This window comes from Micromys minutus (assembly GCF_963924665.1).
Source record: "Micromys minutus genome assembly, chromosome: 8".
Lineage (NCBI taxonomy): Eukaryota > Metazoa > Chordata > Mammalia > Rodentia > Muridae > Micromys > Micromys minutus.
Window position 1 is genome coordinate 47168908 of NC_137977.1, and position 14281 is coordinate 47183188.

The 14281-nt window shown below is 48.8% G+C and overlaps 1 protein-coding gene across 1 annotated transcript in view; it reads right to left on the reverse strand.

Annotated features, from left to right (window-relative positions):
- AFAP1L1 (actin filament associated protein 1 like 1) overlaps nucleotides 1–14281 on the reverse strand; it is a 56110-nt gene that overhangs the window by 18234 nt on the left and 23595 nt on the right. The window contains exons 2-8 of the mRNA XM_080919694.1: nucleotides 9886–10014; nucleotides 8916–8999; nucleotides 8020–8114; nucleotides 6811–6919; nucleotides 3955–4053; nucleotides 3217–3428; nucleotides 578–757 (exon numbers count right to left, since the gene is read on the reverse strand). Coding sequence (XP_080775820.1) covers nucleotides 578–757; nucleotides 3217–3428; nucleotides 3955–4053; nucleotides 6811–6919; nucleotides 8020–8114; nucleotides 8916–8999; nucleotides 9886–10014 — 908 coding nt within the window. The remainder of the gene's footprint in view (nucleotides 1–577; nucleotides 758–3216; nucleotides 3429–3954; nucleotides 4054–6810; nucleotides 6920–8019; nucleotides 8115–8915; nucleotides 9000–9885; nucleotides 10015–14281) is intronic.

A 14281-nucleotide genomic window follows, 5' to 3' on the forward strand; every position in this document is an offset into this window, starting at 1 on the left:
CAGATCTACTTAGTGTCAAATCCTGGCCTCAGTCACCTGATGCTGTCTGGGATCCTTGGCAGTCACATTAAGTCCCCTGTGCCCCCGTTTACTCACCTGGGAATGTTAGTAACAACACAAGGCCTTTGGCACATTGCATGGCACAAAGTGATTAATACATCGCCTCATGGGTCTGTGACACTATAAAGACGTTGGGGTCCAGTAGACATTTCAACAATGTACATTTCCATCTAAAAACAAGAAAGGGATCCATCCCTCTTCCTCCTACCCCCCCTTTAAAAATATTAAAAAGGCTAGCTGGTCTAATGGTAAAACCAGTTTTCAAAGGCATGAAGCTCACTGTTCCAGAAGTGTAGGTTGGGCAAACAGTAGGTTGCTAGATAGGAGTTAAATAACTGGAAGCTGAAAGACCACCCTCATGAGGTCTGTCTGCTGTGCACACCCAAGACCCATTTGATGAATCATGCTAATGGAACCTGGATCCATTTTCTCCCAAGGTTAGGACCCCAGGCCTGGGGAGAGAAAGGAAGGCGGGGAGGTCAGGATGGCAGCTTCCTGTGTGTCCTGTGGTGCATACCTTCAGCCACTCCTCAGCCTGCTCCCTGCTCTGCAGAGCCAGCACCAGCACCTCTGTGGCCCCCTGGGAGAAGCGCAGTTCGTGCCGCTTGTGTCTGCTGTCCTTGGGCACATAGACGACGGTGCAGGCATCTAGTGCCAGCCTCAGGTGTGGCTGTCGGTCCTTGGAGCTCTTGTAACACTGCACAGGGAGAGATGGGGTCAGAACCTTCTGCAGAAAACCCTCCCATACAGAGAAGAGGCCCCACCCAGTCCCACTGTGAGCCATATCTCACAGCGAGAAGCCCGAGGAGGGGGTAGGGTCTTTGGGAATCTTCCAGCACTGCTGGCCATGGGGAAAAGGCAGACTACAACACAATACTAGGAAGACCATGTGGGTTGAAGAACCAGAGAACAAATAGGCTGGTTTGGGAGGGCGTCAGCTCGAAGGGCTGCAGGAGGTGTGCAGAGCTGACCTTGAAGCAGCAGGCTTTCTTATAATAAGGCCAGCCTTAATCTGGACCACAATGCTACACAAAGAGCTCTATGATGGGATGGAAATGGAATCTAGAAAGGGATAATGTTGCCAGGGGAGGGAGGGACATTTCCTTCAGTAGTGTCTGCACTGGTAAGGTGTCTACACGCCTGTAAGCAATCCTGAATAAGTAAGCACACTGGATTGGTACACACACACACACACACACACACACACACACACACACACACACACAGAGCAGTGGGAGGTGCTACTTGGAAGTGGAGGGGATAATCTCAAGTTGGATGAGAAGGTGACCAAGGTGACTGTGAGCAAAGCCTATGCACGCGTAGATACATCTTTCATAGTGAAACCTGTGACTACGCTACTAAAAGCTTCAAAAAAGGTTAATGTGGCCCAGTGGGTCAGGGCACCCGTTACCAAGCCTGGCGACTGGAGCTTGATCCCCGAAACCCACATGGTGGAAGCTTAGAACCAACTCCACCAACCTGTCCTCTGGAGGCTACACACACTGCCTCAGTGGGTGTCCCCCCCATAAATAAATAAATGAAAAAAACTTTAAAGATAAAAATCATAGTCTAATTTCTTTGATAACATAGCTGAAAATCCTAAATGAAACACTAGCAAAGAAAATCTAGCTGCTTATAAAACACAGGGGCCGTCACTGGTTTATTCTAGGAACACAGGGGTGGCTTAACAGTCAAATTAGCCACATAATTCATCATAGTGAGAGAGGAGAGAAAAGTTGCACAACTCAAGAGAGGCAGAATCAGGTACTTGATAAAATTCAGGACTGTATGTGTTATAGAGCAAGGAATCAGTGGAGAGGAGGGGACTGTCCTGCGTGTGAGACAAAAAGAACATTCACAAACACCTTAGTAAGAGCCACCCATACTTGAGAAGTACTAAGGCGTTCCCTTTGGAGTTGGGCCAAGACTGGCTGCCTTCTTCCTTCTCTATCTCTGGGATGGACGGCCTGGCAGCAGCAGGCAGTCAGGCAGAGCAGAGAAAGGGAGGTGTAAATACTGGAAACACCCCCATTGTGACCCTTAGGCTGGCCCTGGCCTGTGGTGAGTCTTCACTGCCCAGGGTTTGAAAAGTACCAAAGCCATGTGTATTGATCATGGCCGGCAAACAGATTAACACTTTTTATTTTTAAGGAGAAATAGCTATTATCTTTTCCCACAGTTTTGTTCACTTTCCTACTTTGGAATTCTCAGTGCTCAGGGTTTCTCTCTGTGTAGGCCTGGCTGTCCCGGAACTCACAGAGATCTGCCTGTTTCTGCCTCCTGAGTGTTGGGATTAATTATCCCTAATTCTTTAGGGATAACGATAACTAGAAATGGTACACTAAAAGAAAAGCTTCCTTTAGAGACTTATAGACTTGTATGTGTAGGAAGGAATTGCGGCATAGACACATGTGTGAAAACAACAGCAGAAACGGGGAGTGTGTCTGACTTTAGTTTCATGTTTATGGGTGTTTATGCAGTGCCCCAGGAGACCAGAAGAGGGCCTCAGATCCTTTTGGAACTGGCGATACAGACCACTGTGAGCCACCACATGGGTGCTGGGAATCTATCCCAGGTCCTCTGCAAGAGCAGCCCATGGTCTTAACCGCTGAGCCATCTTGATTATCTCTTAGTCAGTGACATTTATTTACTTTGCTTTGTCTCTCTCCAGGGTCTTGCTGTGTAGCCCTGGCTGGCCTTGAATTCATGAAAATCCTCCTGCCTCCACCACCCAAACGCTGGAGTTAAAAGCAAAGATCTTTTTCTTCAAATCATTTCTTTTTTTAGTCTAGTGAGTTTGTTTGTTTGTTTGTTTTTGTGATACTGGGGGTTGAATTTCAGGTCTGGTGCATGTTAGGCAAGTACTTGGATACTGAGTTACATTCCTAACTTTCACCTAGTTTATGAGTAAGTACACTAACTTGCATAATAAAGAACAATGGATGTTTTAAGAAATTTAAAAAATCTGGAAAAAATCTAGGCAAGCCTCCATCTGGCTTTCAAGTGTGTGTGTGTGTGTGTGTGTGTGTTTTCGCGTGTGCACGTGTGCATTGGAGCTCTGATGTATCATGTATCATGCCCCAAGGTTCTGTGCAGAGACCAGCTATACCCTCAGACACGCAAGGGACACACACAGGCCTCCAGTGAATCACTCACCAGTAGCTGCTCCTCCTTGATGACTGTCAGCTGCTTGGCCCACTGCCCGAAGCGCTTTTTCCGAAGCAGGAAGGCACATATCCTGCAGTCCCTAACCAGGTGCATGGAGGCCTCTTCTGAGGGCCACTGGTGCTTGGGCTGCCGCCCCTTCTCTTCCTCCTCCTCCTCATCATAGGACTCGTAGGAGCTACTCATGGCGTCAGAGTCATTGTCTGTGGGCGTTATGAGAAAGGACCCTCAGTCTCTGTGCCACTCCTAGGAAAGCCCCTTCTTATCCTGGCAGGCGGCCTGCTCTGGACCTGAGCCATAGAAGGCAGAGGAATGACAAGGATAGATTGTAGGCTTTACTCAAATGCTTTGCTTTGGACTAGCCTGTGTGCTGCGGTCTTTGAGAAGTCACTCCTTGTCCTCACCAATACGTGGTCACGATAAACACCAGATTCTACTTCATACGGATAATGTTTGGCTAAGTGTCTTATACCAATAACTGCTCAGTGAACTGTTGTTGCTCTGACCTCATCACTGTCTGCAGCCATTGTCCCCCGAGCATCCTCTTGAGCCGGCAAATCCCCAGCACAGATAAAGAAACTGAACTTGTGGTCTTCCCACCCAACCCACTGAGAGAACAAGAGCTCTGGGGCCTGTTCAGTGATCTCAGCCTGGTAAGGGCTGGTGGGTGTGTGCATGCCGAGGGTCTCTTCAGGAGGACAGCTGTGTGAACAGCTGCCCAGTACGTACAGGAGTTCTTCGGCTCTCCATTCATCCTTGTCGTGGGGTAGCTGCTGTCTGCGTCCTCGTAGTAGCCGTCCACAATCGACTGTGCTGGGCTGCAGCCATCTGTGGGGTTGTCAGAGAGCTGAGCTTATAGAAATATGGGCAGAATCCAAGGGTGGGGCTGGAAAAGCCCCAGGGATAGAGAGTAGGGACTCAGGGCAGCCTCAGCTTGGGTGTAGGACCCTACGTATGCTCTGACTTCCCACTTGACTCTACATATCCGTCACCACAACGTGCCTTGCTGAGCCCCGTCGGACCTCCAGGCTACTCTTTTGTTTCTTCTTACATTTTCATCATAGGAGTACTCCGCACCCCTGGAGACCTAGCTCAAAGATGTCCCCTATCATCTCCCAATGGCATTCAGTGTCTGTGAATGTCCCAAGTCATACTCTGCTCTCTGTACTAAAGTTGGGGTACCTGCTGCTAAAGGTAGGCTCTGGTTCCATTTTACACAGAGTGACAGGCCCCATAGAGATTGCTAGTGGCGGAACCTGGATCAGGACCGAGCAGGATACCTTCATTCATGCAGGCTAGGTCTCTCTCTCATTATGACGCTCTTTAGAGCCCCACTCTGGGCTGTTAGGTCCCACCTGTCCATGTTTCCTGAGAAAAGCTGTACTGAAGTCCCGAGCTACAGAATGCCTAGCTCACTCCTCAAGCGGGGCTCGGAGTCTGCCTTTGCCTCTCTGAGGCCTACGTGTTGGCAGCATGACCTGAAAGGTGGACTGGAGGAGTCAGCGGTACGTGAAGTGGGGCATGCCTGAATGCTGTGTGCAGGAGGAAGAACACTGTGACTGGCTGGCTTGGTTGTAGGCTCTGACTGTGTCCGTGGTCTCTCCTGAGGCCTGCCTTTCAGGAGGGAGTTTCTCTGCCCTGTACAAAGGAAGTGAGTTCTCTGGAAAGGCTAGGGAGCCTCTTCTCACCAGGGCTCTTGACATATGACTTGGGGCCCAGTAAGTACTTTGCTCCTTCCTTATTCCTTTGCCCTTAATGGACCATAAAGGAGAAGTTGCCTGCTTCACCTGTGTGACAAAAGGCATAAACAGTTTAAATGTCATCAGGCAATGGAAAGATAAGATTCGTGTGCCATCATGTCCTTAGCAAAGGGGGTTGAGCACAGAGGAAGCCACTCTGCCCCACACTGCAACATGGACGGACTTTGCAAATGTGAAAGAAGCCACGCTAGAAAGGTCATGTGTCAGGTGATTTCACTTATAAGAAATGTCCTAAACAGACAAAGCCATATTGTCAGAAAGCTGAGACATGACTGGCAGAGGCTGGGGTATCAGGATGCAGAAGCAGTAAATGAGGAGGGACTGTGTGTCCTGGTCCAGGTTCTTTTGGGGATGGGGAAAATGCTTAGGGACTAGATAGCAATGGTAGCCGAGTAATGCTAAATGCACAGCTGGACACCTTTCTAAACCAGTGTGGCAGTCATCTTCTATTTTATCATAACGAAAAACCTTTTGCCCATGGGCAAATACCATTGTAAAGAGCAAACACGTTCCCTTCACAGATTTACTCCCTTCTTCCCCTTCCGCCTCACTATCTTCTCTTGAGAAGCGGTTCTGGGCTGAAGCCATCCTCCTGCCTCAGATTCCTAGTGGCTGGGATTCTAGTGGATGTCATCAATAAGATGTTTTCAAATTACATATCACACTAACCTATTGTTGTTGTTGTTGTTGTTATTATTATTAATTTACTTTATACAAGTGCTCTGACCCTGACCTATCTGCCCAGTGTCCCACCTGGATTTCTCTTCATTCCCCATAGAAAAACAACCCTATTACTAGGTTCTTGCATGTCCTAGGAAAACTGTTAAAATCAAGGCATGAATGTATACACACACACACACTCACACACACACACACACACGCCCTGTTAGAAAAAAACAAACAAACAAAAGAAATCATGTCTGCAAAGTATTTTGTGCTTAATTTTCTTTCATGATGGTGCTATTTACATGTGCCATGCGAGTTTGCTTTGGATCACAGCAGATCTGCTTGATTTCCAGTTCGGTGGGTACAGAACGTTTTGCTGAGCTGCAGAGTGGCCAGGAAATGGACCACCGACACTGCCATCTACAGACTCAGCTGAGCATGCTTGGACATCCCAACCCACAGTCTCCCTGTGTAATGTGCTGGCTAAAGGGCTTCCATGTGATCCTCATGCAAAGGATGCTGTACACTGGGAAAGTCAGCAGAAGAACAAGGACTTTCTTTTGAGGCTAATTTAAGAGTTTGTACCATCAGTAAAAATACATACACATATTTTTTGTATATATTTATGTACAAATTACATATATGCTGTTTATAAGCACTATGTTATAAGAAAACTGTAATAAGTACAAAATATTCACAGTTTTAAAAAAGGGTTGAACTATACATAAATAAAGCCTCTACTACCTCTGCCTGTACCACTGTGTGCAATGGCTGGCTCCCTGGGGCTGAACCATGAAGCTTGGGTTGGACCATGGGTCACATCCTATATCTTGGTAATAAGACCCATTCGTATGCACAACAGAGACAAACTATGAAGCCATAAGCGGGGCTAATCTAATGATTGTCACTTAGGTCCCAACGCCCTTTTATGAATGGATCTAGTGCCTCTTTGTTTTAAGAGTGGAGAAACCGAGATCCTCAGAAGACACACAGACCTGAGACTAGAAACCAGGCTCCTGAGCCACACCATTGGTTCTAAGGTTAGAAGCTCAGGATAGCCCCTCCCAGGAAAGGGTGATGGAGCTGGTGGGGCAGTAGCTCTTGACCTGCTGCTGCTCAGAGAGAGAATCCTGTAAGCCATGAGGGGACCGGAGCTTACTGTGAGAGCTGATGTACTCGGGGGACTTGCCGGGCCCCAGGGGAAGGGCTTCTTCATAGTAGTCCTCAGGCGGAGGCTTGTTGGGCAAGGGTGGAGGCGCGTCAGCTGCCTGCGGTGGAACAAATAGGGTTTGTGACACAAGGTGGCTGTGAACACAGCAGAAGGGAAGAGGACATGAGGGAGGGAGGGAGGCTGGTGGGACAGGAGGCCAGAGGCAGTCAGAATGTGAATCTGAGCTGTTTTTGTGTTTTGAGGTCTCATTATGTAGCCCAGGCTGGCCCTGAGCTGCAGTGTTCCCATCCCTCCTTCCTGCATGCCGGGAGCTGGCAACCCGAGAGCCTATTTGTGCTTTTCTGCTGCTGTAAATTCTGCAAGCGCCAGAGAGTTCTGCTGTTGCCCAGAATGGCTGTGGCACCTTTATTTATTTATTTATTTATTTATTTATTTATTTATTTATTTATTTATTTTCGACTGTGCACACCTGTAGTTCTCCAACACCAGCGTGGGCTCTGCCACCCCATGAGCAGCAACGGAACAAGTGAACTCGAAGAATGTAATTGAGTGAGCCGTGAAGCCTGGGGTCGGGAAACCTCAGCTTTTCAGCTCGGCGCTGTCCTTTACCAGCTGGGGGTCACTAGGTGTATCACCTGCCCTCTCAGAGCCTTATCTGTAAAGTGGGATAGCAGGTGTGCCACGTACATCTGGCTGCCGTACACACATGAAGGGCATACATAGCATGTTGGCAACTCGTACCTGTGACCAAGGTGATGATGATAAGGTTCTGTGGTTGACAAGCAAAGCTTGTCCCTAACTGTAGTCCCAGGATTGAGACCACCAGAACTAATCCTTTACTTTGTAAGTATACAAAACTCAGGCTCTAAGAAAGGTGTTTGGCTCACAGCCTCTGAGCAGCGCAGCAGGGTTGGCAGAAGCTCACATTTCCTGGCCCAGGGCTTCCCCTCTCGCCTGTATATATAACCCAAGGCTTGGGTGAAGTCCTTTGGGCCAGAGGGCCCAGACTAGGCTCACTACCTTCTTCCAACTCTGTATGAACCACTGTAAGCATGTCCTGGGTCAGTGATATGTCCACATGGTATCATATGTGTCCTTAACCATCACCGTGGAGAAGATGGTCCTGTATAGCAGCAGTGGCTCCTGGGGTTACAGGAAGAGCTTCTGTCACCCTTGCTAGATGGGGCTAGGACTCACGCTTCTCAGAGATGGGCTTTTGGCTGGCTCAGGGCTGGCTCCTTTGCTGGGTTCCCCATCATCTGACATATCCCGAAGATCACCCAGGTCACAGTCTACAGAGAAAACCAAGGACAAACATGCCAGAGGGGAAAGATGGCTGGGTTTGGGGTCCAGGAGGCATGCCTGTGAAACCAGCCCGACTTCCTCCATCATCTGAACAAGCAGCTGATGGAGTGCCCTGCGCATCTTCTGGAGGCTGGCTGCACTTGCCTGGCTTCTGGAGAGAGTACAGTAGACTATGCCTGTGAGGTGCTTTAGAGGCCTTTGATGGTGTAACACGGAGGTGGGGGAGGGCTGCCGTGACTGTTGGACAGGGACTGTAGTCTCAAAAAATTTCCCTAGACCATACCTCTCTCTTTAGTGCTTTCTTCTCTATGATGGTCAGATTGCGCTCTCTCTCTCTCTCTCTCTCTCTCTCTCTCTCTCTCTCTCTCTCTCTCTCTCTCTCTCTCTCTCTCTCTCTCTCACATACACACCAGCATGGCTGCTCTCAGGCCCAGGCAGCCACTCTCCCCCGTCACAGCTCCTACTTTCTCCCGAGTTGCTGGACCTCTCAGCCAAGCTCAGCGGCCATGACTGATGGGCGGCAGCGGCTGTAAAGTAACCACCCTGGCCTTTGCTACCTGGTTTGCACATTCCCTTCTGCAAGTTTGGGGTGAGACCTTACCTACAGACTGAGGCAGCTTACTGAGCTGCCAGGGCACAGGACCCCACGGAGACCCAGTGGCTCAGTGTGAAAGCCAAGAGCAGCACAAGACACCTTTGTGTACATGTGCATGTGCGTGTGCGTGTGCGTGTGCGTGTGTGTAGAGGGATGGTTCATGGCTAAGTTTCATGGCTAGAGGGCAACTTACCAAATTCTTCAAAGAGAGACTCCACAAAGCTGGGCCCCGAGTGCAGGTCAGCTGTATTCACATACAGGAAGGAGACTTCCTTTGCTGAGAGAGGGAGGAGGACAAACTACCGTGAGTAGGGAAGGCCACCTCACACACCTCTTCCCACTTGCTCGCACTGTCAATGTGATTGTGTGCTCTGTCTCCACACCACAGGGCAGTGCAAGGGATGTCCAGAAAAACGGGTTCCAGCAAGGAGGAACCTCTGCCCCTTGCATCCCCACAATGAACCTGTGAGGCATCAGGGAACATTCTGTTTGGGGACTGTATGGCCCAGAGCTATGAATGGTGACTTTCAACCTTATCCTTCACGCTCCAAGAGGCCTGCAAGACTGGGATAGCTTGTCAGTCATGCAGAGATGTCCGCTGTCTGCTGACTTGGGGTGTCTCAGAGAGGCCGAGGCAGGCTGCTGGGTAGGCAGTGAGGCAAAAGTACATGGTTTTTGAGGAGGCACGAGGAAAGAGGTGGGAACTGTCTTGACTTGTGTGGATGAGTGTGTCAGAGAGCATGCAGGAGTGAACGTCTGTTTGCAACTGCACGCTCTACATGCATGTGTATCTTATAATGTAGTCAGAGATGTATTTATATATGTATTGTTATATGTGTATATGGTGTATGAGACTGCTTACTGTGTGTCCTGTGTGGTATATATGGTATATTATGCATGAGAGTTATGCTTTGGATTACAATGGCGAATATGCATGTGCATGTTCTGTGAGAGTCTCTGGAGGGTTGGGTTGGAGGAGGACATACAATACAACCAAGTCTGCAGCGGAGGGGCAGGGCCTTGGTGGATGAGCATATTGGGTCACAGCCTAGAACCCACTGTGCTATCCTGAGCTAACCCCGAGGCTTAGACATCCCCTTATATAGGCAATGGGGTGAACTCTACCATTGTTGTCTGTGTAAGTGAGACTCTTTAGGGCTGACCTGGGAGGGGCTGAAGGCTCTGCAGGAGGGAGGCCACAGCCATCTTCTTCTCCAGGGTGCTGTCACTGAGATACTCATGGTCCAGGAGGCTGAGGAGCCCAGTGAGCTCAGGGATTAGCTGTTCCAGCACTGAGGAGAGACAGGCAGGCTGAGTTAAGATCTTGTCCATGCCCCCCCTTGAGGCTGGGGCAGCAGGGGCTAGAAGGCAGGGCCCTGTTTACCAGGGAGACACAGGGACCCATACACAAGCTGTCCCATGGCTGGTCACCAACCTTTCTAGGGAGGGCTCTACTTCAGACCAGGTGGCTTTCCTCTGGCCTTCCTCCTCTGCCTTAGCCTTCAGATGGCCTTGGCCTGAGGACAGGGCCTTCATGTTGGCCCTTGTTAGTCCAGGCCACCCTAAACAGGAGCAGAATGGCTTCCTTTGCCTCAGCCTGATTTGCAGGCACGGGGGCCCTGAACATATCTCAGTCAGCCTCCAGCTGCCCAGAACACAGGCAGGAAGGGAGTCTTCCTGTTTCATCATCCACATGCTTCAATCTCTGGAACCTTCTGTTTCCTGTCCCAGAGCCAAATGAAACATTAACCCTTCCTTCTCCATGCCCAAAGCTATCACGGCTGCTCCTTCCATCCGTACACCGGTGCATCTTGACCCTACGTGTGCACAGGAATCACCTGGATTCTTGACAAAATGCAAAGTCTGGCTCTGAAGGTCTTCGGCATGAACTGAGTTTCTGTGTTTCTGATAAGTTCCCAGGTCAGAGACCCCAGCAAATCGCAAAAATCTCAGAGCACAGAGTCCTTTAAAGACAGAAGCATGCCAAGAACATTATGTCATTGACATCTCTCTGTCCCATATAGGATTTCTTTTGTATTAAAGGGGCAGCTTCATCGAAGCAGTAACATAGGCCTGCTTTATGACAGACACTTGCACATAGTAACTTGTGTTGAGCAGTTATTACAAGTTGTGCTAGTAAGCATTTATCTTATATCGTTTATACCCCAGATCAAGCATTTTACTGTCACCATTATATAAGAAATGAAGGGAAGACTTCGGGAAGTCAGATAAAAACATCTACAAGCATCTCCATTGAATTCTTACCCTATTCTTTTAGTGCCTTCTGGTGTCTTGTTTAATCCTACCAATGATTTTGAGGTAGGTGTTGGGATCACCTCAGTTTTCAGATAAAGGAACTAAGACAGAGAGGTCACACAGAAGCAACTAGAAGAGCTGGGACTTCTGCATGGGACCCAACTCTCAGATCCACCAGGAGGCAAGGAGGTGTGGATGTGAACCTGTGAAGGCTGAAGATGCTTGGAAGACCCTCGCTCTAGAGACTCTGGGGCCAGAATATTTGGTTCAATTCGGGGTTACAGGGCCTTCCACAAGCTTTATCTTCCCAGTGACTCACTTTCTTCCTCTCTAAAGGGATTAACCACAACACATCTTGTAGTGGGGCTGTGAGGGTTTCTTATGCCATGTTTCAGCTGTTCTTATTGCTTCTGGAATTCACCCCACTTAGGTTGGATGCTCAAAAGGCTTCCGAAGTGTAAGCAAGACCAGGTGCTTCACTTTCTAAGTATCTAGGCTGTAGCCTGCTCAGCAGAGCGCTTCATGCTGAACTTTTGCACACTGTCATTGTTGGGGACAGATAGCAATGTCATCTCTCTGTGGCATTAAGCATTAACCCAAGTTTGAAGCAAATGAACCAAGGTTGCCAATCCAGACAGGGCCACTGCCTCAGAATGTTCCAGTCACTGGACGCTGTGGTACCACTTTCTGAGTACTTTCTAACTCATCCCCACTAGGCTGCCATGAGTGGTCTGGCAGGGAGACCCATTTTCCAGGATGTCCAGCAGCCAGCAGAGTGAAGAGACCTGTACAGCTTCAAAGGAGTGGGTGTAACCCACTGCTTCCCAGCTGTAAGCTCCAAGCTTGCAGAGGAAGAGAGCTGTTGTCCTCAGGGCCCGAGTCCCCAATGCCACCGGAGAGAGATTGTCTCCCTGTAGAATTTATCCCCCCCCCTCACGCGCACGCACACACAAACACACACATTCATACCTAACCACTCACAAGGGCGATAGTCATGGTGAAAAGGCAACAGGACAGTCTTGCTGCCCTGCTCGTTAGCACCCCAGAGCTATTGGGCAGAACAGCCTTACACCCGACATTCTGGGTTCTATTGGTCTCAAAATTCTTTTATACTTTCAGGAATTCTTGAGGGTCCCCCGAATCTCTGTTTTTCTGTGGGGGTTGTGCCAATCAATACCACATAACAAGTAGACCTATAGGTATCTATAGCCCTGGCTGTTCTGGAACTCACTTTGTTGACCAGGCTAGCCTCGAACTCAGAGATCCCCTGCCTCTGTCTCTCAACTGCTGGGATTAAAGATATGAACCACCATGACAGGCTAAGCCAAGAGATCCTTATACCACAAGGATACATACTCATCCCAGCAGCCTTCAGGGCTGCCATCTTCACGTGCCCCTAGACACCAGCCCTGGACACTTGTGCAGAAGGAGCACAAAGAAGGGACATATTTTCTTATCTGAAATGGCTTTGAGCCAGGCTTGACAGTGCACACCTGAAATTTCAGCACTTAGGAGTCTGAGGCAGGGGGATCACTGGAGCCCAGGGAGTCCAGTCTGAAATCATAGCAAGATCCCGACAAACAACAAAAAGGCCACATAAATGTTGCTTTGATCTCGTGGTCCCCTTGATGATGTCTTGGGATCTTCGGGTGTTTCCAGTCCCCCTGCAAGTGCCCAAGGGCAGCATCATTCTGGCTTCTGCAGAAGTCATGCTTGTATTTATTGCTCTGAACACAGCCTGGCCACCCTAATTAGGAACTAGGTTGAGTGAATTCTCTGACCTTAAAATCTGGGCTTTAGTACCACACTCTGCAAGGAGAGTTCTGTTTCCCTTCTGGTCTTTGATGGGATCCTGCACACAACACCTTGACTTCTAGTTACTCCCCCCCCTCCTGTTGGGGATTAAACTCAGGGCACCTGGACAGCCTAGGGAACCACTGGGGTTCCCTTTGAGACCTAAAGGAATAATAGAGATGGATCACTAGAATTCAACCAGAGAGAGGAGGAGGAAGAAGTTAAAACAGACAGGAGGAAGATGACAGTGTGGACTGCTACCCAGGCTGCAGTGGTTTACAGAGAGAAAGCTCAGCTTGCTGTAAATGAACAAGGCTTTTCCTTAGGGCTGGTCAGTCATCTTTCACTGGCCAGTTACTGCACATTATTTTGTTTAAACCTCTGGTGGTTTGAATGAGGATGGTTCCCATAGGCGCATATATTTGAATGCTCATCCCAGTTAGTGGAACTGTTTGGGAAGGATTAGAAGCTTTGCTTTGTTGGAGAAGGTGTGTCACTGGGGGTTGGGTATTGGGGTTTCAGAAGCCCATGGCAGGCTCAGTCTCCCTCTCTCTCTTTCTGTCTATAGCTTGCAGACTAGGTGTGAGCTCTCAGCTACTGCTCGGGCACCATGCCTCCCTGCATGTTGCCATGGTACCTGCAGTGATGACAATGGACTAATCCTCTGAACCTGTAACCAAGCTCCCAATTAAATGCTTCCTTCTATAAGTTGTCTTGGTCATGGTGTCTCTTCACACCAATAGAACAGTAACTAAGACAACCTCCACTGACCTAGGAAAGAGGAAGTATAAGCTCAGGGAAAGAGATATACGTGTCAGGGATAGGCCTTGGACCTATCATCAAAGCTAACTCTGGTGCTTTAAGATCCTACCACTCAACTCAACCAAGCAGCTTGGAGGCCAGGGCAGGAAGGGGGACTGCAGATACAATGGTTGGCTTGGTTTTCTCTCCAAGCCCTCTTTGCTAACAGTGCTAGGTGACTGCTTTACCTATGAGACTCTTTCTAAAGGGCTGAGGTTTCTTCTGCATGGCCATCTTCTCAGTCAGCCTACCAAAACATCACAGCCTTGACTGCTTGAGAGACTAGCACTCAGAACAGTTACTTGGCAGGGATCACATCCCAGAGATGCTATATATACACTGAGGTATATACAGAACCATTTAGCCTGTTCTAGGCTTTTCCAGAGCAATAGAGCTCACACCAGGAAGCTTGCTCTTTCTTACAAAGTGTTGATTTCAGAAGTGTGTTCCTTCTATGAGCAATTTTTCTACCAGATATTTTAACTATCAGAGAATTTAATTAAAGAGAAAGCTTCTGTGTATAATGTAGATGACAAACTACATGTCACCAGGTCAGCAGGTCACCTTGATTTTTAGGTAGACCAATACCCTGGAGTTGTTGGAAACATGGACTCCTGGTCCCTTGGCCAAAGAGTGACTCAGCAGGCCTGAACCAGGGCCCAGAAGCTGGTGTTTTAGCAAAGACTCAGGTGCTTTGCCCTGGCAATG